We start from the raw sequence: 27,550 nt of genomic DNA on the forward strand, positions 1-27,550 counted from the left end.
AGAAGCTTATATATATTGCTCCTCTTTTCCATAATAAGCTTTCTTTCAAAGTAAAAGAACTGTGAGTTTTTAGTATGGGAGAAAGAAGAATAGGAAGCCCAGAAATAATCTTCCCTTTTTGCTGCTCCTTGAGGTGATTTAAGTCAGCATGAATTGCATGCATTGGAAACAAAATAAAATAAAACTGCCATGTTTGTTTGTTGGTTTGAGATGTACAGTGGAGTGGGGACCTGAAAGCAAAATAGTATGGGATAATGAAGAAAATGCAACCTTATTTTCGAAGAATAGCTAAAACTAACATATGCTAGTTTTTAACCAATTATAGTTGCTAACAGTAGTCCCCCCTTATGCATAGCAAAGCAGCCATCTGTCATGTATGATCTAGTTGAAATTCCTGCATTGCAGAGGGTTGGACTAGATGACCCTCAGGGACCCTTCCAACGCTACAATTCTATGATTCTGTATAGTCTGTGGTTTTGCTACCAGCCTCAGCAGTTTATCTGTGCAAACTATCTCAACGGCATAAGCTGTTGATGCCGAAAACAGTACATCTGTAGTCTTTCCATGAGGTGGGCAGGTTGGAAATCCAGAAAAATTAGATATAAGACAAAGCCAAGTTATGGCTGTCGTCTCTTGTTGGAGACATCTGTCCCCATTTTGTAACCTTGGCACACTGGGCTCCCTTTCAGCCAAATAATCTCCACTGCTCATTTCTGTGGATCCAGAGTCAACTCCGGGACACCCACCAACCATCTGAGAACATTCTCAAAAGCATGCTGGGTTGACTTCTTACATGAGCAAGAGTAGAATAACCAGATCTTGCATGGGGGCTGTCACTGCAACATTATTTCTTTCTGTCCCACCCTTTAGGCCTCCTAAAAGCAGGACATTGCTGGTGGGTGAGAGAGATATCCACTTCCCCGACCAGTTTTGGGAAGGCTGGTATATATCATATTGGCATATGAGCGAATTGATGTTATGGTCAAGGTTTTTAAGTCCTATAATAGTGTTGCTTGAGTAGGACCTGAGTTGGTATCGGATTTGCTGCAAGTCTGTGTGCTTGTGTGCTTGTGTGGCGTGTTGGTCCTGGTGAGTAGCTGTTGTAGATTAGAGGGCTGCCAGTGTTCAACAACAGACCAATGGCCCAATGTCTGTGAGAGGGGAAAACATTTATACTAAAGAGCAACACTGACAGCAGAAATGACCACACTAAGAAACTAGTGACTTCTCATAGGCTTCTGGTTGTCAAATATGAGAACACAGTGCTAGACTATGTAGTGGTACCTCGGGTTACAGACGCTTCAGGTTACATACGCTTCAGGTTACAGACTCCGCTAACCCAGAAATAGTACCTCGGGTTAAGATCTTTGCTTCCTGATGAGAATAGAAATTGTGCTCTGGCGGCGCGGCGGCAGCGGGAGGCCCCATTAGCTAAAGTGGTGCTTCAGGTTAAGAACTGTTTCAGGTTAAGAACGGACCTCCGGAACGAATTAAGTACTTCACCTGAGGTACCACTGTATAAGCCTTTTGTCTGATCCAACAGGACTCTTCTTATGTTTTAAAGTTGTTATAAAAGGAATAATCTAAATGAGGGATAGAAGAGCTAATTCATTTTGTAGTGATTTTTATTTTCTACTTTTCTGTACTACTTTAAAAATATTATGAGGTATCAGCCAAAAAACATGAACATTTAGATTATTTAAGGAGATGGTAACAATCAGTGTTCAAAAATTTGAACTCAGTTCTGTTCTGAGTTTTAAATAATGTAGTTTTCAAAAAAAAATGAGATATTTGTGCAAAGAACTGAAGGCACTGACAAGGGTCTAGTAGGTTTTAGTATGGATTAAGTTCTGTTTATTAGTTCTCTGTGACTGTGAGCACATGTGCTTGCACTGCACACATTTGGCTATGAGAACAATATATATTTTATAAGTCCGAAGCAGAATTGATGTAAACATTCATTTTCAGATGGCACTCTGCATGTTCTGAATCTTACTTGCTCTGAGGAGGGACTTGGGCACAAGGGCCAACTTAACTCCTGCTCCACTTCAACTAGTTCTGTTGTCTCCACTTTGTAAAAAGGAATGGCAAGAAAAGTTTAACATGCCTTATTCATGTTAAAGTGTGCATGCACATGAAAGTTCATACCAGTAACTAACTTAGTTGGTCTCTAAGGTGCTACTGGAAGGAATTTTGTTTGTATGTTTTGTTTTGTTTCGACTACGGCAGACCAACACGGCTACCTACCTGTAACTCAAAATATCACGTTTTGTGTTACCAGAGACATAAATAGTGGAATTATTATTATGATTATCGTTGTTGTTGTTATTTAGTATTGTTATTAAAATTGGGCAGGTGTGTGCATATCTAAGTTGATCTATCAGTGCTGTGAAATTGTACAATTTAAAAACACAAGAATAGAGAATGTATGTAATAGCCCATTCAGCTGATGGACTTCTAGCATCTGTTTTTCTGTTATTGTAAATAATTGGAATTTCAACTTAGTCCTGCTTCTTATTCATAAGTTAAAGGCACATGGAGGGAAAATAATATTTCAACCAGCCCTGAGTGACTTGACTTTTTGAGGTAAATGCCTTTGCTATGTTTTCCTCAGAGGACCAGAGATATAAAATAGTTAGTATGGTGGCACCTCGGGTTAAGTACTTAATTCGTTCCAGAGGTCCGTTCTTAACCTGAAACTGTTCTTAACCTGAAGCACCACTTTAGCTAATGGGGCCTCCTGCTGCTGCCGCACCGTCGGAGCCCAATTTCTGTTCTTATCCTGAAGCAAAGTTCTTAACCCGAGGTACTATTTCTGGGTTAGCGGAGTCTGTAACCTGAAGCATATGTAACCTGAGGTACCACTGTACCCTACTTTGTGCTGTGGGTAGGAATCTATAAAATTCAAGTGATATGGAATACTTAATCAAGCAGAAAGGAAACGTAGCTAAAGTCTATACAATATATTTAAAAGGTATTCTTGGGCTTTCACCACAGTCTGCAATGTTCCATTGTTGAGTTTCTTCTTTCATGTGTGTTTCAAGTGCTAAAAGCCTCCCCAGACTGTCCATATTGCTTGCATTAATAAGCAGTTGGTTATGAATGCAAGCAATTAATAACCATGTGTAGGTAAGAAGCAGCTTCTTTTACTCTCTGTCTAGCGAAGGTTCCTGAGCAGCTCAGAAGTGTGCATAATCTTCCACTAATGAAATTTAGACCAGTAAAAGACACATTTCCTGCTCTTTCTGACATCCAAGGCTGTGGGTGCCTTGAAATGGGGACACCAGAGGAAAGTAGGCTTGGGAGAACCCTGAAGTTTGTGGGAGTCAGATAATACAATAATTAGTAAAAAGAATCACAAGGATTGGGCATGCTCAGTGAATGACAGTTTGAGGGGGAAATGGAGAACTGGAATGGGTGGGTGAGAGAACAGAATGGAGATGACTGAAAACCTGAGCGGGCCTTTCACACTGCAAAATATTTTGTCACAAGTCCCACGTGCCCCTTCACTATTATGTGTCCCTTTACTTGTAGGAATCCTATTTAGGTATGCCACATTTATTTCATTGTTTCACAACTGAGTCGTCTTCTTTCGGTATAAAATGAACTGTCTATAACTAGGAAACCTTGAAGGCCATTATCCCACGCTCAGCATAATTTTTGACCTATTTCATGGTGCAATTTATTCAAGTTGGGGAAAGGGATGTTTAAAGGCACCTTTTTGAATGAAATGCTATGTGTATCATTTAACTGAGCTTTTAATGAGATAAGTACATCATTAGAAGGATGAACTGTAAACTGAGAAAGCATCATTCTTACGAGATCCTTGCGGATATGCCCTTGGGATGATTTCAGGCTGCTAGAAAATGTGGAAAAACAGGAAGATTGCACTCAGGGATGGATGTAAACCAGCGAGCGGGTGGGAAAAACACTTTCCCCCCTTTCACAATGAGAGTAAGATGACACTTTTGGCCTCAGGCCTGTGAGACTTCAGAGATCTGGGATAGTGTAGAAGGGAATCAGGGCTGGGCTGGACTCCTGCAGCTTTGCCTCTGCTCAACAGCTTGCTTTGATGCTCAGGCTTAACTATATCTTTGCTGCTGCTTTCACAAAAAAAGTCAATGAGCTTGTAGAAACTAAATCACAAAGTTGAATAGTTGCCTAAATGGATGAAAATGCTGTGGGTTTTCAGCTCAGAAATGTTATATCAAGGATGTTATCATAAGCTTCTCCGTGGATTTGTCACATCAGTCTCTAGTCATCCACAGGCTTCATTCGCCACTTCTGGCATTAGCCCCTTATTCCTGCTTTGAAAATGGTCAAAGGGGCTGACAGGGGAGCAAGTTTTGCCTCCTGTGAACGGAAGGTGACAGAGCTCCACGGATGGGATGCTCTTGCTGGCTGGGGTGGGTGGGAAAGAGTCTGGATCCAACCCAGGGTGTTTTGTAATGTTTCATCCACCAGGACTGAGTTTGAGGCAATCTTCTTAGCACTTCATGTGCTCCCTGCCCCACAGATTGATGAAGGGGAGTACGGACATAGAAATTGCTTTCTGGAGGCAATTTCAACACAAAGGTCATTTATGTACTGGATTATCATGTACTAATGGCCATAGAGCTGAGTGTTTGAAATGTGAACATATAAAATCTGAATATCTTTTGCTCTCTATACAGCGGGGGCTGTATTGTAGATGATGTAAAGCCTATGCCAGTTCTGTGTTCCTTCAGTTTCTTGTCATGCTAGGATAACATGTTATGGAATCTAAAAAATATACATTATTTTAAACAGTATGGAATCTGATACTGAACTACCTTTCCCAGTCATTCAGTTAAAATTTATATTTTGCTCCAAGCTCCTTGAATTATTTTTTGTAGGGCCGTGAGAGTGACTTCCCTCTTATTATATCAGCCCAAGCTGTGATACAGCCTGATAGTTCTTGATAATTGTTGTACAGGGAGAATTATTGGTAGCAGGGAGCTGTTTTCCCACATTCCCATGGGCCATTAGCATTAAATTTGCAAACTGCATGTAAATTGGTGTGGCAATACAACTGCTGGCACATTTGCAAAGCTAAGCAGGGTCCAGTATGGTTTCAAACTGGATGGGAGATTTCTTCATTGCAGAGGGTTGGACTAGACGATCTTTGGGATCCCGTCAAACTCTATTATTGTAACTGGCTTTGTTGAAAATTATTCTTGTTGAAAAGTGACGTGGGGTGTTTTTTATATGCCATCTGTTAGTGAGATCATGTGAAAGCTCTGTCATCACTTACTGTTACGGCCATCAAGTGATGAAAATTACTTGTGTGAATTCATTCAAAGGATTTGGTTTCTCAGTACAACACATTGTGTGAACAAACTCTTAAATTATTTTCTCTAACAATGTTACTGCACTTGGAAACTATCATGTTTTATTGGCTCGTGGCCAAATCCCTCCCCCCCCCGTCACAAAAAATGGCAATAAAGACTTGGAATGGTGAAAAGCCAAGTGCAGCATTGTAAAGTGGTTCAAGCGAAGTGTTGAATATAAATCTTAGTGGAACTTGATTGATCACTAGTCATTGCCATAAGAAAGCCAGGAAGGTCCACGGGGAGATCTGGGTGATACGTGAATTTATCATCCACTGTGAAATAAAAGTGACTGACAGTTACCTTCAGCCAAGGAGCTGCACTTAAAGAACATTAGTGAGACAGATTAAAATGTTATATCTTGCTGACAGTGGAAATTGATTGGAGTTGCTGGATGAAAGGAGCCAGTCCTTGTGTTATGCAAACTGTCAGATCAGTCTATGCTCAATTCACCTGTTTCCATTTGTGGCATGCATGGAACAGTGAATTTCCCTCATTTTAATTGTGAACTAATTTTAATGTTATGCTGCAAAGTGTTAGCAGAGAGGCGAAATTTCCCTTTAAATCCCATCCTTGTTACATGTGAGAAGACCTGTGATGTGGAATTTGGAACTTGGCTACTGCCCTGTTGAATGTGCAGAAATACTGAACTAGAGAGTACTTCTGAGCATGGCAAGAGCAATGACTCCATACTGGTTAGTAACAACTCCTCCCCTTAAACATCTTTGAGGAATTAGGATTAGGAGAATTTCTAGATTGCATAGCCTGGGGGGAGCACTCAGCCCTGCACTGCCCATTTCTCAAAACCAATCACTGCTGCCTGTGACCAATAGCAATTAATTGATAGAAGTTCATGCTAATTAACTACCTATTCAGTTGGAAAGGAACACGTTTTGCACATTAACGTGAAAAGCAGAGAGCTATGCATAGACGTTTTTCAATGGATCTTGTTAAGTGAACAAGTATTTCTTCCAACCTATCCTCCAAAAGGCGCCATATCAGTAATTTTATAAAATAGAAATAAATAAACAAGTGGTAAAATGAACACGTGTAAACGGGGCGCGGCCTGCATTTCTTTATTTCTTATACAGGACCCAGAAGTTCCACTTGGTGCCAGTGATAGTTTTGAGCAAGTAGTGTTTATATTTTCAAAGTGAGAGAACATACAGCTTCTTAGTTCCAACTTGCTTCTGAGATTTTGTTTTTTGCAGCAGACACAGTTCAGCCTAATTAGGGCTACAATCCTGTGCATTTACCTAGGAGTAAGCTCCACTCAATGCATTGAGATTGATGTCTGAATAAAGAAGGATGGGATAACACGATTAAGTGCTGAAATGTTTCCCCCATTCTACCAACAAGGCATTCCAGTGTGCCCATTGTCCCACCCCAACATTACCATCTTCTTAGCATTCATTCTGAAGCAGAATATTTTTGATTGGTCTTAAAATAAATCATTGTTTTTACAAAGTTTTGTAGAGTGTGTTGATACTGAGTACCATACTTTTCTGTGTATAAGACTAGGTTTTTATATTTAAAAATTATGTTCAAAATTGTGGGTCGTCTTATACATGGATACAATCTTCCCCCATTTTCTCAGTTTGGGGACCACAAAAATAGGGGGCGTCTTATACATGGGGGCATGTTATACATGGAAAAATACGGTATATCTAACCTTAATAGGCTGGGGCTTCGTTACCCACAAAGCCTCCCCACAGACATCTCATTGTTCACCCCTCTTGATAATTATAATGTTATAAACAACTATTATTGCTGCTGTGTTTGTTTGGAAAGAGATGAAACTGTACTAGGGCTTTCCTAGAAAGGCTTTAAAAATAAAAATGTGTGTGCATCTCTCTCTCTCTCTCTCTCTCTCTCTCTCTCTCTCTCTCCTCTGTTGTTTCCCGCTAGACAGTCCTCCCAATGGAATGAGAGAAAACAAAAGGCCTTGTTTTCACCACAGCGGAGAAGCATCTGGCATTCTTAGGGCTGACTTTTCAATTTTCAAAATTGCATTTGTAGTTTGAGGACTGTGGACCAGGAGCACTTAAAGCCCTTCTTCTAGCCCCCTGCCTGCCCACTGCTGGGCTGATTGGTATTACTTTTTAAAAGATCAGCATAAGGTTACAACAGTATTTGAGAGTGCCTTCCCAAGTGGTCCTAGTGAGTACTAGGGCTGAGTTTCGTGATTTGTGGCGACCAAACGGAATGAGCACCCAGACTCAACACCTTCCTGTGCCTGCCAGGGGCTTGGCCAACTTTCCCTACTTTCGCAGTGCCAGCCAGGCAGCAAAAGAAGATTTATTGAGCACTTGATTCCCACCACCCCAAAACACACAGTTATGTTTAACCAATCTCAGGTCATTTCCAGATTGTCACTGTTTTCAGGTGGGATTCAGACATATACTGACAAATTCTGACACTACAACTGAAACTGATTTGGAGCTCTTGTCAAACAATCCTTTTCCCTCAAAAGATTGGCATCTATCTATCTATCATCTATCTATCTATCTATCTATCTATCTATCTATCTATCTATCTATCTATCTATCTATCATCTATCTATCTATCATCTATCTATCTATCTATCTATCTATCTATCTATCATCTATCTATCTATCTATCTATCATCTATCTATCTATCTATCATCTATATCTATCTATCTATCTATCTATCTATCTATCTATCTATCTATCTATCTCTATCTATCTATCTATCTATCTATCTATCTATCTATCTATCTATCTATTTAGAAAAGTAATGGGGAATTTCACTGGAAAGTGTGAGATTACACATTTGCTTGAAGCAGTTGTCTAATCTCCCCACAAGCAAATCAGGACAAATGTTCATTAAATAGCCAATGTCAACTAAGCTCTAACAAGCTTGTTAAACAGAAGGAGAAAGTATTTATTCTGAGTACTGGAATGATTATCATTGTCACCTTCATTCCAATTCAGATGTACAAAAGTGTGGCATCCAAAGCTGGACACAGATAGCCAAGCCAAGCATGACACTTTGCCATAGACTCAGCTGCTTGCCTTTGATGCCTCCTTGGGGAAGGCGGACCTCTCCATGGCAAGGCCACACTAGAAAGCTGCTGGTGGTAGTGGCTGCGTGCAGCCTGGTGAGTCAAGACTGCAGGTCTGTTTGCATTAGATTGGGGTAACAGGGCTATAATGAGCCCTGCTAGATGAGACCAAAGGCCCATCTAGTCCACCATTGTGTTCTCAGTGGCCAACCAGATACCATCCAGAAAGCCCACAGGCACCCCTTTTTTCCCCAGTTGCTTGGCCTACTGTTAATAACAGAGAGTTATTTGGGCCCGGTGCAATACAGTAATATTTTTCTTTAAAAACAACCACCACCAGTCAGTGGGCTTTCATGTTGAGCTATCACTTTCTAATGGCTTTTTCTAAAACTATGGGAACATTCTTGGTGGTGGCTCCATCAGTACCATTTGTGGGGATTCCTCCTCCCATACGGATTCCTCTAGTTCAGAAACCATCCTGCAAGGCTCTCATCATCTACTAGAAATGAATGTCTTTTTGATGGTGGCCCCTATTTCATATTTGTGAAAGAAGCTCACCAGAGTCATTGCAAAGGTTTGGACTAAAAGACCCTTGGGGTCCATTCCAAATCTACAGTTCTATAATTCTGTGCTCCTTTTAAAAGACCACTGAAGATCTTGCCATTTCTGCATACCTTCTCCCCTCCCATTGTAGATAGTATTGATTATTTTGATTTAATATTAATGTAAATAATAATAATAATAATAATAATAATAATAATAATAATAGCTGTAACGTGTTCATAAGAAACACAAGAAGATATTTAGCAGTGGCTCGTGATTGTGGTTTTCTGCCTTGGTGCATCTTTAAACATGCAGGATCTGGAAGCATAATGTTGCTTTTGTGTTTCAGTCTTGACAACAAAGTAAAACAATGCACTGTGGTCAATTTTTCCCTAAGTGGAAAATGTTGTTTTCTGATACCATAGTGATAAAACCATCTAGTGTTTCTGATCATAGGACTTATTCCTTCCTATTATCTATTATTTTATTAAATTGCAATATTGAGCAGTTGAGATTACTGTTTCTGATCCAAAGGAGCCAGTAATACATCCATATCTCTCTCTCTCTCTCTCTCTCTCTCTCTCTCTCTCTCTCTCTCTCTCTCTCTCACACACACACACACACACACACACACACACACACACACAGGTTTTTACTCCTGCTTTTGCAAGTAAGCTATATTCTCTTGAGTATAAGCACTGGCTTTGATCTGAGAGCTGCTGCAACTAGTAAAATCTCATGGGCTTGTACCCATCTGGTGCATATGGTTCTGGTGATCATGATCATTATACATATTTTCTTATTGTTGCCTATCACCCTGCTCATAATCCCGAACTCTTGGTGTCATTTCAGTGTCAATAATTTAGGATAGGAATGCATGTCTTGCTGTGAGGGGAAAACCTCAATGTTGGCAAATGCCTCTCAAGAACTACAGTTATAATTAAAACTTAAATAATGCCTGAGGCCATTAACCAAAGTAGAAGGGGGTTGAGTGTTTTCCATATTGTACTGAACAGGCCTGCACAACTTGTGAAATTCGCAGCCCCGCAACCAGCCACATATCAGACTCTACATGAGCTGCCACAGTGTTCATCTTGGTGGAGCCAAAGGAATTGGAGCTCGTGGAGCTGGATCAAAGTGCAGTGGTGGAAGAGTTGCTGCCTCGTCTTCCTCCGTGATGGCAGGTGGTAGCTAGAGAGAAGCAGGGTCCTCTTCGCTGGAGCTGTCTCCACACGCAGTGGAGTTGTCCTGATGGCCACGTCCTCTCCCTCTGATGGCCTCAGCACTAAAAATAGAATAAAATAAATCAAGAAAGCTTTACATTTATTTGTTTAGACTACTTGAGTCCCAGTTTTAGAATAAATAGAAGGCCAGGACTAGGAAGGAGTCACTATGGCCACTAGTGTGCCTATAACACAATACAGAATCCAAACTTGGGAAGCTCCTGTGCAGTTCCACCACATGCCCGCGTCACCAAGCCTCCAGGGTTTGCTTTTGTTTCTTTAAAAACTTATTTCTTAGCCCTTTTCAGGGGGAAACAAAAACAACAAAGACAAAAAACCTACCACTGGAGTATTTGCTTAAAACCAAATATTAAGTAGACTTTTGAATGAACGTCTCAAGTGACTTAGCCTTATTCCAAAAGTCTCTATTTTGTTTGTGTTTGAGGTTTTTTTTTTTTAAAAAAGGAACTTTTTAAAAAACACACATTTTTATCAGAAGATTCATAAATTTTTATCTGTCTCAGATAATTTCATTTTATAAGATCTAGATTTTTCTAATGAAGGAATTTGCCCTTTTTTTAGTGCCGAAATTAGTTAGGATAGAATCTTGAAAAAAGTATCTGCTGCTCTTTTGGACTGTTCCCATGGGGTGTTGGTTTTTTTTTAGAAACATACTGGGAGTCATGGAATTCTGGTATCATTTGAAAACAAGAGGTCCTTTGTTCCTCTTGCCGTGCTGATTATAGGGAACAAGGCAGGGGGGAGTTTCTGTGTGTTGCCTGGATTTTGCTGGTTAATCCCAGTTGCAGCAGGGAGTTAAGAGAAAATCATACCAGCATCTGGAAAGCCGGGAAGGCAGGAGTGAGCAGCAGTTCAACCAGCCCATCCCAAGGCAAACTGGTTTCAACCAGGAAAATGTCAAAGAAATTCAAAGAAATTATTTGCACACCACCTCAGGCAATTGAGTATTCTGTTTCCTAGTGACATTTTTCCTGGTATCAGCTCCTAAATGACTACATTCCTGAAAAATAACCCTTTCATCTGCTAGACCAAATTCTGATCTGCCAAGGGCAATGAGATTAGAAAAGAATGTAATAGAATTTGGGCATTATTCCATTTCTATGTTATTTTAAGTAGGCTGAAACAGATGCACCATATCTGGAGGGGTTAGTAGCTCAGTGGCACAGCAGCAGCGCCCACAGAAGGACCCTGGTTTGGTCCCTGGCATCTTCAGTTCAAAGACAGCTTTTTGGTAGGGCTTCCTAGCAGGGCTGGGGAAAAGCCTAAGATTAAATAATTGCTTCCAGAATAGATTGAACCAATGATCTAACTGAACTTCTTATTACAGATTAATAGAAAAGTCGTTTCCTGTTGAAGACATTAAGTTAGGGGAATTTCTTGATCTTGGTTCATTTGATTATGGTGAGATAATGTGACCCCATTTCCTTTCATAAAAGTGCTGAATGTGTGAAATCAAAGAAAGAAAGAAAGAATAGTGGTACCAGAGAAGAACAGCAAAGTCAAAGGAGAGGAGAATGACAAACTCACCCCTGAAGGAATTTATGTGTGTTGCCAATTAGGTGCCAAGGACCCTACTGGATGATCTCATGGTCCATTCAACGCTTGTGATACTTTGCATGCAAATATACCCATTTGCCAACAATCCAGTATTTTTTGGCATAGAATGTGAGCACTTAAGAATCTCTTGGTTTTGTTTATAATGAAACAAGTTTTTATTGCTAATGGTAACGGAATTGCATTATATATATATATGTGTGTGTGTGTGTGTGTGTGTGTGTGTGTGAGAGAGAGAGAGAGAGAGAGAGAGAGAGAGAGAGAGAGAGAGAGAACACTGTTGGCTAAAAGTTCCAGCATTCAAGTGCAAGTGACGTGTCACACCCTTCCGCCCTTTCGCCACATCCCTTCTGCACAGCTTTACTAACACTTTAATTAGCTATGTCTTTTCTTGCGCCCTCATGGCAGCTCTTTATTTATTTTGCGAAAATGCAAATGTTGGGAATGTAGAAATGTTAATATGAATGATTTGTTTGGGATGTCATATCTTTCAACAGTCCTCCACTCAGGGAATTAGTCACTCAGAAAGAGAATGAAAGAAAGCAATCTTATCCCTTAGTGTAATTGTCTTCATTACTCCCCCCCCCCCGCGCCACTCTGCCCAAATGTTACAAGTGCAGCAGGGAACATTCAGTCGAGACTTATTTTACCTTGAGAACCGCCTTTCTCAACACACTTTAACATTCAAAAAACAGTTGAACCACTGACCCATAGATTGCATAAACTGAATTAATAAAACAGAATAATTGTTCCATGTTTTCACACTAGTACATATCTGAAATATTTTTAGAGGTCAAATTTCAGAAATTTAAATTTTGAAATGTGTACCTAGAAAATGCTGCATACAAGAATAATCTTGATAAAATGCTATGATACCCAAGCACTTTCAATTTCTTTCCAGTCTCATGCAAAGAAATGTAATGTAATGCTTGCATCCCAGACAAGTCCCCCTGCCCCACCCCACCCCGGGGTGGAATACTGTCCTCTTCTGATTTTAGCTCAATCAATTAATGCCAAGAAAAAGGACTTGGCTCTGCTCTCTCTCACAGTACATGCAGCTTCTGCAGTGCTTTTATAGTATCATTCCCTGGTCCGGCAGAATAATTTATACATATTTCTGGTAAAACAGTAAGTAATGCCATATATCTCTCCCACAAATTCTCTTGCCTGAGACATCTCTTCAAGGCTCCACTATTTTTTATTTTTTTTGCTAGTATAAATATATATGAATCAATCTAGGATGCAATGCTATGTGCACACTTACCTGACAGTAAGTCCTTTTGAACTCAGTAGGGCTTACTTTTCAGTAAGGAGTGGCCTGTAAAATAGAATATAAAAAATAGCAGAGAAATATGTTGACCAGTTGTGTTCACATAGCATTCAAGACCTTATTTTAAATCTCATACATTGTAAAGGTAACAGCACCCCACAGTTGAGAAGTGGCATTCAACTAAGTTTTCCTCAGAGCAGACCTGCTGAAATTAATGGCTCTAATGTGCTCAGGTTCATTAATTTCAGTGGGTGTACTCTGAGTAAAACAGTTGCATGCCAGCCCAGGCCCTTATAGGATAGTTGTCACCAGAGCTTTAAGATGAGTAGTCCACAAGCCCTGTGTTAACTCTTGGGGCTGATCAAGCCTCAGTGAGTCATAGACATTTTGCCAAGGACTGGCTGCAACCTGCAACGGTTGTCTAGACTGCCTCATCTCTGGCTCATCTCTTGCTCTGCTAACGAACCACGCTTCTCTTGCACACTCTCATTTCACGGAGCTTTTTTATTCTGGTGTTTTGGAGGAGTATTTACTTAGTTTCTAAACTGTTGTCGCTGTTGAGTCTTGGGTATGAGGTACAAAATGCAAACAAGCCAACCTCCCTGAAGACTGAAGGAAGTGCTAGAAGGAAGGCAGTTTGCTGTGCTAATCTGAAAATTAAGCAAAAAGGGAGATGAAATGCATAAGAATCACATCTTTCATAAACTGCTCCTTGTGGAACTTTGCCTTCTCAAGGCTATTTCCATTTGGGGTTTTCCTACTCTAATGGCCCTGTTCTCAGTGACAGCAGATTATATCCCATATGACACACATTTATGGAAAGGTTCCAGTTCAGTAAAGCAAATGGTGTAGAATAGACTTTCATTCAGCAGGAAGTAAGACAAGTCTTATCTCTCATATGATCCCATATTTGGAATTTCTTGTACTAATTGTTGGCCCTGGAGCACCCATCCTGTACTTTCTGGTGATAACAAGATATCTTGGGGGGGTTAGTAGGTCATATTGCTGAGTCACTTTGGGTTGATTTTCATGTTGTGCAAGAGTCATGAAATGGCTTGCCGTGGCCACGATCCAAAGAAACATTCAACTCATTCCATGTGCTGGAGGGAGACGGGGGCTCTTTTATTCTCCTGCTGCAAGTTTGTAATTTGTTTTGTAGGCCTGTGCCTGAGTGCTTTAAGGACCAGGCCACAACCCTGACTGAATTTATCTCTTCCATTGAATATAAAAGTTTGGGTTGGGTTGTACTCTTGAGTTGCTTTACTTTTTTTAATTGTAGAGATAATATTGAAAGTCCTCACCATCCCCTTATCGGTATTCTACATTTCCACAAAAAATATTCCAAAAGCGGTTGATTTGTCTGAAATGTGGAAACTCTGAATTATTTTAAGGGCTGCCAATAAGGCAGAACGGCTTTAGAATTTTGTTCTGGATGTTATGGGCATAAGTGTGTTTGTGCGTGTGTTGGTTGGTTTGGTGTTGTTGTTTTTAAGTAAAGATTTCTTCAGCTAAACATTTGGATTAGTGAAGACATAATTGCAGCTAGGCATATTATCTTTAAAGAAAAGCCGAGAAGATGAATGACAAATACTCTGTATGAGCAATTCAGAAATATTTACGGTATGGCTTTGCTTTTGTTTGCCTTTCTTGTGGCTTAAAGATGCCATTGTGAGAAAAGAAACATGTGAGCAAAAGCTGTTGGTTTGAACATTATGTCAGAAAATATCGAGAAATTGCAAGTTGCTACACAGATGTATAGATTTAATGAGATACCACAATGCCATTTTATTTATGCTAAGGACTATGACACACATGGAACTGAAGAAAAGTTTGCATTCTGAACTATTTTATATTTTTTGCATTGCCATCTGTTACTACAGACAGAAAACTGCCATAGCAAGGAAGCCTGAAAGTTACGGGCATAAATAAATAAAATAAAATGACAATTTATTTCCATATTTTCAATGTGTGATAGCTGGTGCATGTAAGGCCTAGTCCAGCCATCTGAAGTGGTCTTGGCTCAAAAGCAGGAGAAAACAGAAAACTGTAAGGTTTTCATCTGAAGATTTTGTAAGATGATACCAGATGAATGTGAAATGTGTAACAACCCACTTAATGTTGTGCAACTCTTACTGCAACGACTGCTCTTGAAATGTTGCTACTCTACGTTTCCGTATTGTGCTGCTGATCCCTGTATCTGCTTCCCTGCATGCTCTCCCTCTTGGAGCACTTTTTGTGCCTCTTACAGTAATCAAAGTTCAAAAAGGCTTGATCCTGTCTGGGGGTTATTGTGACAATATAAAGAGCAAGTGGGTTGACTTTTATCAATCTAGGTGAAAACAGGGCAGTGTGCATAGCGGGCACTGTAATTTGGATGTGCACCCTGAAGAAGGCTTAGATGGGCATCAGATCTGCCCACATCTGTTTAGTCAGGTGATACACGTGACTGGGTGGGAAAGGGTGTTCATGCGTGTGGATCTCTTTCGCTGGAAAGAAATATGTGTGTACTGAATTAGGTGTTTGTGTCCCCCCCAAATCAACTGCATGATCTTAATGATCTGACTCAGATTTGAAAACTGTGGCTTTTGAGTACCCTCTTTGATTTACCCTGGCTGTGTTACCGTAGGTACACATTCACCTCAGGAACACTTTTGCAGGATTAGTTGTGCTGGCCGCACACAATGGAATTCTACTTTACAGTGAAATCTTAGGGTGGGGACCTTTATCTACCTCCAGTAGATCAGTGTCAAAAATTGACAAGATTCCCATATGGTTTGGGAAGCTTAAGTGTAGTCCTATATCAGGACTATCCAACATGGCGTTGTTCAGATGGTGCTTGACTACGACCATTCGCCATGTTGGAGTCCAAGAACTTCTGGGGGGCACCATATTGACTATCCTAGCCTATCAGATTCAGTGCTATGCAGGAGGCCAGATATATCATCACCATGATGGATATGTTAGTGGAACACCACAAATAACAACAGCAGAGCACTTTCTGTGACTGCAGCTGCAACAACTGTTGTGAAGAAAAACCCAGGCACTTTCCAGCTAGTTTTGCTCATTATTGTGTTAACTTTTTATACAGTGGTATCTCATATTATGTACTGTACCCATTACGAATGCTTCGGGTTACAAGCTCCGCTAACCCGGAAGTAGATGCCCCTTGTTGCGAACTTTGCCCCAGGATGCGAGTGGAAGTTTTGCTCTGGCGGCGCGGCAGCAGCAGGAGGCGCCATTAGCAAAAGTGCGCCTTCCGTTACGAGTGGTTTCCGGTTACGAACGGACCTCCGGAACGTATTAAGTATGTAACATGAGGTAACACTGTATTTACCATATTTTTTGCTCCATAAGATGCACTTTTTTCCTCCTAAAAAGTAAGGGGAAAGGTGTGCGCGTCTTATGGAGCGAATGCAGGCTGCGCAGCTGTTGCTGAAGCCAGAAGAGCAAGAGGGATTGGTGCGCAGCGATCCCTCTTGCTCTTCTGGCTTAAGGAATAGCCACGCAAAGCCTCTTGAGTTCAGCCGCAGCGCTCCTCCCTCTTCGCTCAAGAGGCTTTGTGTTGCTTTCTTGTTTCCCTCCTCTAAAAATTAGGTGCGTCTTATGGTCGGGTGCGTCTTATAGAGCGAAAAATACGGTATGCTAAGGTTGTCAATGGATTAAAAAACAGTTTCATTGAACAAGCATTTTACCTTTGAATTGACTAATCCAGAGGTTGTGGTGTGATTCTAAATTAAAAAGAAAATGAGCTGCCACTACATTGATTTGGAGCAGGCACCCCCAACCTGCAGCCCTCCAGAGGTTTTGGCCATGATCCCTAGCTAACAGGACCAGTGGTCAGGGATGATGGGAAGTGTAGCCCAAAACATCTGGAGGGCCAAAGATTGGGGATGCCTGATTTGGAGTGTTGTCCCTGTTTCCCACTACTACATCCACCCTGGCCAACTTGTAATGGTATTAATAGTCCCTGAGGGAAGAACCTCAACATTTCTTCAATATTTGTTTAGTGGAAGTAGAGATGCATTGTAATCTGTCCATGTCTTCAGGAAGCAACCACGCTTTCCCTACTGATTGTATGTAACATTTCACAACAGAAAGAAACGTCAGTGGTCTTGAAGAGTTGGCTATGTATGCTTGATTTTTAAAAAAAGACTTCATCTAATCTGTTTGATTTCAACAACCGCAGCCTGATTTCAAATATCTCGTGTTTAGGAAGTGTGATTGCATTGGGCGTGCTGAAGTAGCTTAGAGGGTTTGTGGATGAAGTGGGCAGGCGCTGGGACCGAGCAACGGGAGCGCACCCTGCCGCGGGGATTCGAACCGCCGACCATACGATCGACAAGTCCTAGGCACTGAGGTTTTACCCACAGCGCCACCCGCGTCCCCTATATACTATATAAGTAATAATAAATTAGACATCCCTATTTTCATTGGAGAAATGTTGGAGGGTATGAGGTAGGCCAGGCATGTCCAACAGGTAGATCACTGGTAGATCATTGGCTCTCCCAAAGAAGCTGAACAACTGTGGCTCCCCTAAAAAAGCTCAACATTTTACCTCCTCCCTGAAAAAATGCAACAACTTTGACCTGAACCTCAAAAAAGGGGGTAGATCACTGCCAGTTTTTAATTCTGTGAGTAGATCGCAGTCTCTTGGGAGTTGGCCACCCTGGTTTAGGTGTAAATCCTGTCATTTCCCCCCACAGCTATCTCCTTGGCAGTTACCACCTTTACAGCTTTGTCTCAAATCAGATCCCTATCTGTCAGTAATTGGTTCTGGGTTTTAATACTACCAGCTCCACAAACAAATCTGCCTCTTAATATGTCCTCCAGAACATTCCCAAAAGAACAGTGTTCAGTGAGTTTATTGAAATCAGGCCTATTCTCTTTCTGCTATGGAATTTGAAGCATTCCACAATTGTACTTGGCTTTGGACAACAGTTTTCAGACAAGAACTTTTGCACCTCTGCCAAACTTTTATCCCCTGGCTATTGTGGCTGCAATAAACTTCTCAAAGGGGAATATGTTTTCCTGCCACATACACTGAGAAGTATGGCTCTTTGCTTGTCTCCATCAATGATTTCATTAGCCAGAAAATGATGGCCCCATCTCCCCATTGCTGCCATTCCCAGTCTCCGGATTAAGTTCCTTGTTTTTTCCATAGGATGACACAGTCAGATTTTCTCACTGCTATTATTAATTTTATTCAAAAGAAGGCAGAGTTTACTCACTTTTGCAGGCCCCAGATCACAGGTTATTTGTTAAAGAGCCAGCAAGCACATAACTGAATAGGAAAATGGAGGAAACCACAAGAAGAGTCTGAGAGTGGGGTCTTTAACACGAACCAAATATTGGAAAGACTAACCCTATCATTTCCCTGTTAGTAATTTTGTTGCTGTTGTTGTTGTTGTTGTTGTTGAGTCATTTAATCGTGTCTGACTCTTCATGACCCTATGGGCCAGGCCCTCCTGTCTTCCACTGCCTCCCGCAGTTTGGTCAAACACATGCTGGTAGCTTTGAGAACACTGTCCCACCATCTTGTCCTCTGTCATCCTCTTCTCCTTGTGTCCTCCATCTTTCCCAACATCAGGATCTTTTCCAGGGAGTCTTCTCTTCTCACGAGGTGTTAGTAATTTTAGACAACTCTTTAGTGTTTTTGTTTTTTGATGCAACTGATAGTTAGATACTTATGGGCTGGCAAGAGTGGCTACGGATAGGATGCTCAGTCCGTTGGCAGTTCTACTCCTAACTGATGGACCAAGCACAATGGATAGTATTGGATAATTGCTGTTTTACTTGATGGCAGTGCTTCTCAACCTAAATGCTATGGCTGCCAAGCGGGGGCCACTGTCAGGTGGGCCTCAGTGCCACAGCCTGCCCAGTGCAGCCTCCACTTGCCCACACCACCCGCTAGCCTTGCCATAGCATTTTGGCTGGAAGAATGCCAGCACCAGAAATCGCTTGCATGCTGAGTAGAGCTGGCCAGGAGACAGATACGTTTTGGGGGGGAGTGGAAGCAAGGGTGGTTTTGGAGGAAATTAGAAAGTAAGATGAAAGGTTAATATTTATTGTTAAAATAAATAGATAGCTAGGCAAGGAATAGAAAGGAAGGTGATAAGAGGGAAGAGAAATGCATAGAAGGACCAGTTATGTCACACTCTGCTGCCAGCTGCCACCATTTTGTGACTGGTTCTGCGGCTGCCCTACCTAACCCATTTGCGACTGGTGGGCCTCAGTAATGTTCAGATGTCCTAGGGGTAGAGAGTTTGAGAGCTCTTCCTCATGAGATTTGTACTGTGGGTTTCTGCAAAGTACCACAGGCAGAGGCTGGACAACTGTTATCTGTTAGGGATGCTCTAGCCTGGATTTTCTACCTCTAGCAAGGGATCAGACTGGATGTCCAGGCATAGGCGAACTCGGCCCTCCAGATGTTTTGGGACTACAACTCCCATCATCCCTGACCACCGGTCCTGTTAGCTAGGGATGATGGGAGTTGTAGTCCCGAAACAGCTGGAGTTCGCCTATGCCTGTTCTATGGTTATGAGGTTCAGTCATGTTTGTAGTGGCTTTTGACATCCACGTGCAGCCAGTGAGAACAAGTTGTCCTGAATTTTAGACTGAACTTTTATGTTGTTGGTAAATTCTGTTTTTCATTTACATTAGACTCAGGAGCAGCACTCACTTCTCTGAATAAGTGCCTGAATTCTGTTATGGGATGAATGAAAATAAAAAATGTGACCTTGGTTACCCTGTTTAGCATCATCAATGTTTCCCCTGGTTGTTCACACAACACTCTAACCCAAAACTGAGTTGAGGGAGGCAGCAGAAATGTAGCATCATACTTTATCTGTCTGCAGCCTTTCCATAGTTAAAAGCTTGCTCATGACAAGATTCACATAATAACAAAAAATGTCATAAATGATAAATAAAACACAACAAAAAGTGCACAACAAAATTGAAACATTTCCACCTAAATCATAAGATATAAAAATACAAAAAGTATCAATAACAGCAACCCCCTATCCCCAGCCCAGCCCAAGAGTCTGTTCAGCAGCCTCAGCTTTTGTAGTTTTGAGTCAGTAAGGGCCTCCCAGACCAGGCGGGAAAAGGCCGGCCATAGCTTCCAGAACTTCCAGATAAGAAAGGTCTGGGCCCCTGGCGAGAAACTTTCAGCCACTTTACTTATCCCCTGCTCATTCTTGCTGCTGCCCCAAGCCAAGCCAAACTCTGAACTATGACTTGAGCCAAAGTTTGTTCTTTGTTAGCGCTCACCATTAAAAACAAGCGTGGGGCTGGGGCTGCATGCGCACTATACATTTAAAGCACTTTGCTTCCCCAAATAATCCTGGGAACTGTGGTTACCTCTCACAAAGTTACCATTCTCGGCACCCTTAACTACAGTTCCTAGGATGCTTTGGGGGAAGTCATATGCTTTAAATGCATGGTGTGTATGCAGTCTGGGTTTGGACAACACTCTAAGACAAACTGTGGCTTTGCTCAAGAAAAGCGGCAGCAGAAAGGACCACTGGCAGCGCCTCTCCTTGAGCCTGCATGTTCACTCAGTCCCAGTAGGTGTGAACCAGGCCGTTGGGTGGCCTTGGGTTAGTCACGGTCTCACACCTCCTCCTCCTCCTCCTCTTCCTCCTCTTCTTCTTCTTCTTCCTCTTCTTCTTCTTCTTCCTCTTCTTCAACCAAACAGGGTCAACCAGATAATAATGAGTGCAACAAAATTCACATGTTTAGGAAGTAAATCCCATTGAGTTCAATGGGGCTTACTTCCAGGTAAGCATTGATAGAATTGTATCCTGAATGTAAAGACTATAATTCTGGTCTTGATCCAGCCACAGTTGAGCACAGTGACTTCCCAGTGATTCAGAAGATGCTAAAACCTCCCCCATTACCACCAGATGAACCCCAAAGTGCTTAGTAGCTGTACCTCAAATAAATAAGACCCTCGTCTCTCTCTCTTTCTCTGTGTGTGTGCCTGTGTGTGTATGAAGTAATGCTAAAGCAGAGGGAATTCCCTAAGTAGCAGGGCTACTTGTCAAGAGCTGAGGAGATCCCTGCTGTAGCAGCATTTCCCTCCTTGGAGACCTGCAATTCTTCTCTTAGTCCCAGATGGAGAGGAAATCTTCACACAGCAACAAGCTCTAATGGCAGGCTCCTGACAATGGTAAGGACTGAGAAAGGGGAGGATGGACATTTTTAAAACTGTGTGCACAACTTTGCTTAGTGACCAAGGTGATTTGCAGTGGAGCATGAGACCTCAAGCGTGTTATTCCTCAAGCGTGTGGGAGTCTTACAATGCACTGCGTTCAAACAATCTGCGTGTGTGAAAGGCTGTACTTCAAAGCTAACTGGCAATCTTTTGTTTTGCTGGTTTTTACAAGCGGATCCAACTGGATTCTCGCCAGGGTTCAGAAGGGAGCGCTTAATATCACAGGTGAAGTCAAGATGCTGCTGCTAATACACTTTTCATGTCAGCTCTGTTGTCAGCAGGGCTTCCTCTTCTGAAAATCAAACCTTTTGTTATTTAAGGAGTCAGATGCCCCCACCCCAACCTCATTTCTTAAATAACAAAAAGTTTGGGAACAACGTTGGGAGCAAAATACAAATGTATGTTCCCAAGAAAAATATGCCTTTGCTTGCCTTCTCACTAGGCACACAATTCTTTGCTTAGTTAGGTAATCTTTCCTTAGTTAGTTAGTTAAATAAATAATTAACTTTTAGGCAAAAACACTTTCAGTGCAAAAGGCTTTAAGGGTCAAGCAGCCCCTCTTCTACACCTGCATCTTGTTTTATTTATTGGGGCAGCTGGGGTTGGGCGGGGGAAGCTTCTCTAATAGTTCAAGTCCAGTACTGGAAGAGAGTTCAGCTTTGAGTGATGCTACATATTTCCTATGGGAGAGGCTGCCATGTGCTTTGGGTGCAGCAGGTTCACTTAAAAGAGGTTCAGAATGGCTTTTCTGTCTGAAACCTTGTAGTCATGCCTCTGTCATCCATTGGCCACTGCTAGCCAGAGTAGATACTTTGGGGCTAGCTGGACCAATGATCTGGCCCCATATAAGGCAGCTTCCTATGTGGTCAAGGGGAGCCTTCACACAATTACTGTCCCAGGCAGCACAGCACTGGGGCAGGAGATACCAGTGGAGTGGTAGAACGCATCTGGGTGGGAGAGGGCTTGCTGGTCCTGTCTAGTTCCTGTGTCTAGTTGGCCAATTCAAACACTAGAGCAGAGGGGTCTTGTAATTCTGAATTGCTCAGAGCCTTGACATGCCTTGATGACATCTTGCTGACCATAACTTTGACTGCTATGGGATAGAGACTTATCAGCATTGTTCTTTGTAAAGCAATATGTACACAGATGGTGCTGAAATTCTTTTTTTTATTTGTGTATTTATTACATTTCCATTCTGCCCTTCATCTCAGGATAACAATAGCTAACAATGAGTATTAATATTATATAGCAACAACTGCTACTTGGGGGCCTGCTGTGTCAGTTCTTGACTTGCTTACATGACTATGCACACAATGTGTTCCACATTTGCTGCTTTGTATTTCTGTTTCCTGATTGGTTGGGCCATTATAGCAGATCAGCAAACTTTCAAGTTAAACAAAGGTTGCAGGAAATGGAAGATGTCCTGTGAACCTTTTTGAAATTAGTATCTAAAACTAACACAGCAGTATTGTTGCTCTTTATTACAGTCGCTAATGAAACAAAAGTTTATTTTCTTAATGTGCTATTTATTTATTCGCAGCAAATTCCATAAAGCTAGAAATGCAAAGTGATGATGAGGATTCTGACAGGAAGCCCCTGAGGCGGGACGATGGGATCAGGGGTCATAATGAAGGGAGCAGCTTGGAAGAGCCCCTTACTGAGAACCACGAGATGGTGGAGAACAGAAAAATTCAGGAGCTGTCAGGCGAGGGAGGAATCCGGCTTCCGAATGGTAAACTGAAATGTGACGTCTGTGGCATGGTTTGCATTGGGCCCAATGTGCTTATGGTACATAAAAGGAGTCACACTGGTAAGCAGCTGAAAGAAAACGTGATGACTGCCTTTGGCATCTGATGTTGATATTACCTGACATCTGTTCTCTTGCATTTCTTGATTCACCAATGATAATCAAGTGCAGTAAGGAATATATTCAAAAATCCTTTCAAAACATGTCAGTCTGTTGACTAATTGGGGAGAATGTTAACAGCACAGATTTCTAGACTTACCTACTTCACGGTAATGAATGCATTTGAGAGAAAAAAATTCCCCTGCCAAATGTCCTTCACTATGAAGGGACATCCTAAGCCAGCTCTTGAAAAGTTGACCTCCCTTTTTTCAGTAGCTTTACAAAGCCCTCACCTCCTGTTTCTCAAGTCATTTAGCTCACACCAAAGTGTAAGTAAGAGTCTTTGCTAAAATCAGGACATCTCTCACATGGCAAAGTGACTGGCCTTTATGGTGGCTAGGTCTTTCAGTAGCTATCAGCCATGATACCAACTATTAGCTTCCATGTTTGGAGGTGTCTGAATACACTGGGGAACCCAGTGGATGGCTTGAAATTATGTTGGACTCAACAATTCATATTTGTGAAAAGCCTAGAAAAACGCAAATAGTACATTGGCCAGAGAGCATCTGCTTGCCTCTGCTGTTTTTCCCATTTTCTTTGACTAAACCCTTTTGTAAGCTCACCTCCTCCCCAGACTTCCAGGGAAGTAGCAGGACCATGCCTGCTTCCTAGATCAGTGTTTCCCAACCTTTTTTGGGCAAAGGCACACTTGTTTAATGAAAAAAATCTCGAAGCACACCACCATTAGAAAATGTTTAAAAAATTAACTCTGTGCCTATATTGACTATATATAAAGTAACTCTCTTTAATAGGAATCAAATAAACACAAAGAAAGTATTTTATAATTACTTTATTATGAAATAGTAAGTAAACAGAAATATGAAAAATTATAAAATACTTTATTCAGTGCGCCTTTTGTCCCTCTCCTCGAAATGCTCCAACTCAATGTTCCTCCGCGGGCTGGCCATTGCAGAGCCGTGTCACCCACACCGCAGCCCAATACAATATGAACCCTCCCCTCGCAAGCGGCAACCCCTCCACACTCCCCACCTTAAGCCTCCACACGCGCCCTGCCCAAAGAGATGCCCGCCCGCGCGCGAGGGGATCCTTTACCTCAGCATCCCGCCAAAAAAAAAAAAAAGGCGGGAGACTGCGGTCCCTCAGAGGCTGGGCGTTAGGAAGAAGCAGCCGCCTTCATCCAAGCAGGAGCAGCTGTAGCTGTAGTAGCGCCAAGCTGTGCCGGGGACTCCGTGCCCATGAGGGGAGGGAGGGGAGAGAGAGGAGAGGCAGCAGGTCGCCCTCTTAAGTCACGCACGCAGGCACCACCACGCATCCCTCGCGCCCTCTCACAGAGCCCCTGCTCAGCACCTCCCGCCTCGGGGACGCCCGTCATGAGCCGCTGAGAGGCCGCCAAGCCTCCAGGCTGCTCCCATTCAGCCTTAGGTGCGCGCCCGCCTCGGGAAAAGCGGTGCTGGGAGGCGGAGAGAGAGAGAGAGAGAGAGGACGCCGCTGGCCGCGTCCCACCCTCAGTCAGTCGGCTCGGAGCTACTGAGGAGAGGGAGGTGGGGACGACGGCGCGTCTGTTCCGCTCGGGGCCAACGCGCCCCCGCCCCCCTCTCCAGAATCCCCAACTAAATACGATGCGCTAAGGGAGGGGGGAGAACCCACCCACAAAGAGGACGCCTTTCTGCAGGGCGCCTAAGGCCTCTCGCCGCCCGACTCGCCCGCCTCCCTCCCACGGCACACCAGGCAACGTCTCGCGGCACACTAGTGTGCCGCGGAACACCGGTTGGGAAACACTGTCCTAGATCACATAAACATGCCCGTCACCATCAATATCAGCTTCTAGGGTCCAGCGAAGACATTTCTGTTCACTTGGCTCTTATTTAGGGTAGCCTAGCCAGGATTGCTGTTCATCTTTTAGTAGGGTAGGGTAGGATCTGTACTTTTTGTTTTATTGAAGGATGAGCACTTTAAGTCAATAGTATTATTTTATATTTCTGATGTATTTAAAATTTTGTATTATGTATGCTTTTGTAAGTCACCTCGAGACATTTGCTGCAGTAAGCGAGGAGAAAATGCAATGAATAATGAGACTATTAAGTGTGGAGCCCTAAAGAATAAGGTCGGTCATGAAATACCTCTCACTGGTGTCAAAGGCCAGGGTAAAGAGGTGTGTCTTCAGCATATATGAAAGCTGTATGATGAAGGTGCCAGATGTGCTTCTTTGGGGAAAGAATTCCACAGCTTAGGGGCTGCCACAGCAAATGCCACTCCTGAATCACCAAGGGCTGTTGAACTCCCAAGAGAGCCCCCTTCTAAATGCACGCTGCTATTGATAAAAGCAACCAGGTTGCTGGGTTTCAGTTGTGTTTAGGTGTGTCTGCTGAGCAAGAGTTTGTAACTGGGTTTAATCCAAAACATACTTCCATGGAAGTGTGTTGTATTAGTGTTGGTGGAATTTACATACTGGTAGATGCACTCAGAACTGCAACCTTCGTTTTGAGCTCTGCGGGCACTGCAGTATAAAACATAGGTTGGATAGTGTGGGTGTTCGGTTTGCCCCCCAAAGTCGACATATTCCCAGTATGACTTTCACAATAGCATTTGTCTAACGGTAAATCCAAACCTGGAAAAACTGATTTCTAAGGTAGGGCAGAAGTGGTTCAGATATGTTGAATAGAAATAGCTGATTATGACATCCTTGGGAGGCTCCCCTCCCTTTTTTATGCATTAAAAATAAATAGTTTGATTGTTTAATAAGAAGCAACAACTTTCGTATTGTTCAAAGTCCTGCACCAAAGAGAAGCAGGAGGGTCTCGGAAAGTGGGCTCCTGCCTGGCTCTCCCTAACTGAGTAGCTAGAAGACAAAACCGCTGCCAGGCTCTTGAGTGTCGGTGGGGTGGCACATGCACTGCCGGGAGGGCCTTGGCACCTAACTTGTGATATGACCTGGCAGCACTCAGCATCTGAAAAAGAAACCTGTTCATAAATCTACATGATATAGCCTGAGGCATGACTACATATCGGATTCAAAAATAATTAGCAAAGGGGAGCAGGAGGCAAGGAAGAAGAACAATTACAAAAACGAAAAAGGTTGGGGGTGATAATAGGAGGGATATGAGAAAAAACAAGTTGGGAAAATCCTGTTAAAAATTCATTGTCTTCAACAAGGTGCAACTAGGGTGCGACTGGTGCAAGCGAGGAAGATCCACCTCTCGGTATTAGGGCTCATACTTTGCATGCAGAAAGATTCAGTTCTTGACATCTCAGGAAGCAGAGCTAGCGGAAAACTCTGCCTGAGAGCGTGGAGAGCTGTTGCCTTTCAGAATAGGTAACGCTGGGCTAGAATTACCAGTATAAGGCCATTTCCTATGTTTTAAGGGGCATGTGTGTGTATGTGTGCATGCATAGAGTGGGAGTGTAAAGTACCTGACCCTGAACTGAACATGGAGGTAAATCACAGGTATCATTATTTGATTTATTACAGTGGCAGCAAATATAGAGACAATTTGGACATTTTACACTTTAGGCACTGCAGAGTTGTTGGCTCTCCACTCTCCGCCCCATAGCATTGTGACCCAAAAAAGAAAGAGAAAGAGATTACATAAGACACTGTCCTTTTGTTAGAGCCATTAGAGTTCCTATATTGAGGAATAGTGCTTGTTCCCTCTCTGAGAAAAGGCAGTGATGCATTGGCTATTCAGATGTTCTCAAGCATATAGAAATGACTTCTCTTTCTGTGTGTAGCTTTGTTCTCTACTTTGGCTGACCCCAGATGTTGCTTAGCTGTTTTATTATATGGAAGTTTCCTTTTTTATGGGGGAGGCGGGGGAGGTTTTCCAGTACATGTTTCGAAATGGTACCTATAAAAGGTAAAGCTGAATCTCCAACGTGGGATAATCATGTTGTTACCTCTAATAGGACAGTTGTAAGGATCACTCAGGCAGAGTCTACGCATGACATAGAATAATAATAATAATAATAATAATAATAATAATAATAATAATAATTTATACCCCGCCCATCTGGCTGGGCTTCCCCAGCCACTCTGGGCGGCTTCCAAAGAAATATTAAAATACTGTAATACATCAAACATTAAAAGCTTCCCTAAACAGGGCTGCCTTCAGATGTCTTCTAAAAGTCTGGTAGTTGTTCTCTTTGACATCTGGTAGGAGGGCGTTCCACAGGGCGGGCGCCACTACCGAGAAGGCCCTCTGCCTGGTTCCCTGTAACTTGGCCTCTCGCAGTGAGGGAACCGCCAGAAGGCCCTCGGAGCTGGACCTCAGTGTCCGGGCAGAACGATGGGGGAGGAGACGCTCCTTCAGATATACTGGACCGAGGCCGTTTAGGGCTTTAAAGGTCAGCACCAACACTGTGGTGATGGAGTTGTCAGGAGGTAGAATAGACTTGTACAAAAAGCAATTGTGATCCCTTAAAAAAATGACCCCTATAAGAAAAAACACTGCACAATTAAAAACCAGTACGTACAATTGTTTCTACC

General features: G+C 42.5%; 1 protein-coding gene across 6 annotated transcripts in view; it reads left to right on the forward strand.

Annotated features, from left to right (window-relative positions):
* Positions 1-27,550, forward strand: part of IKZF2 (IKAROS family zinc finger 2) — a 97,915-nt gene that overhangs the window by 31,379 nt on the left and 38,986 nt on the right. For 4 of the 6 annotated variants that reach the window (XM_081929027.1, XM_081929028.1, XM_081929026.1 and 1 more), the window contains exon 4: positions 22,741-23,010. In XM_081929027.1, coding sequence (XP_081785153.1) covers positions 22,741-23,010 — 270 coding nt within the window. The remainder of the gene's footprint in view (positions 1-22,740; positions 23,011-27,550) is intronic. The other 2 variants (XM_081929029.1, XM_081929031.1) reach the window with 1 other exon arrangement.

This window comes from Podarcis melisellensis, assembly GCF_964234715.1.
Source record: "Podarcis melisellensis genome assembly, chromosome: 1".
NCBI classification, from domain to species: Eukaryota; Metazoa; Chordata; class Lepidosauria; order Squamata; family Lacertidae; genus Podarcis; species Podarcis melisellensis.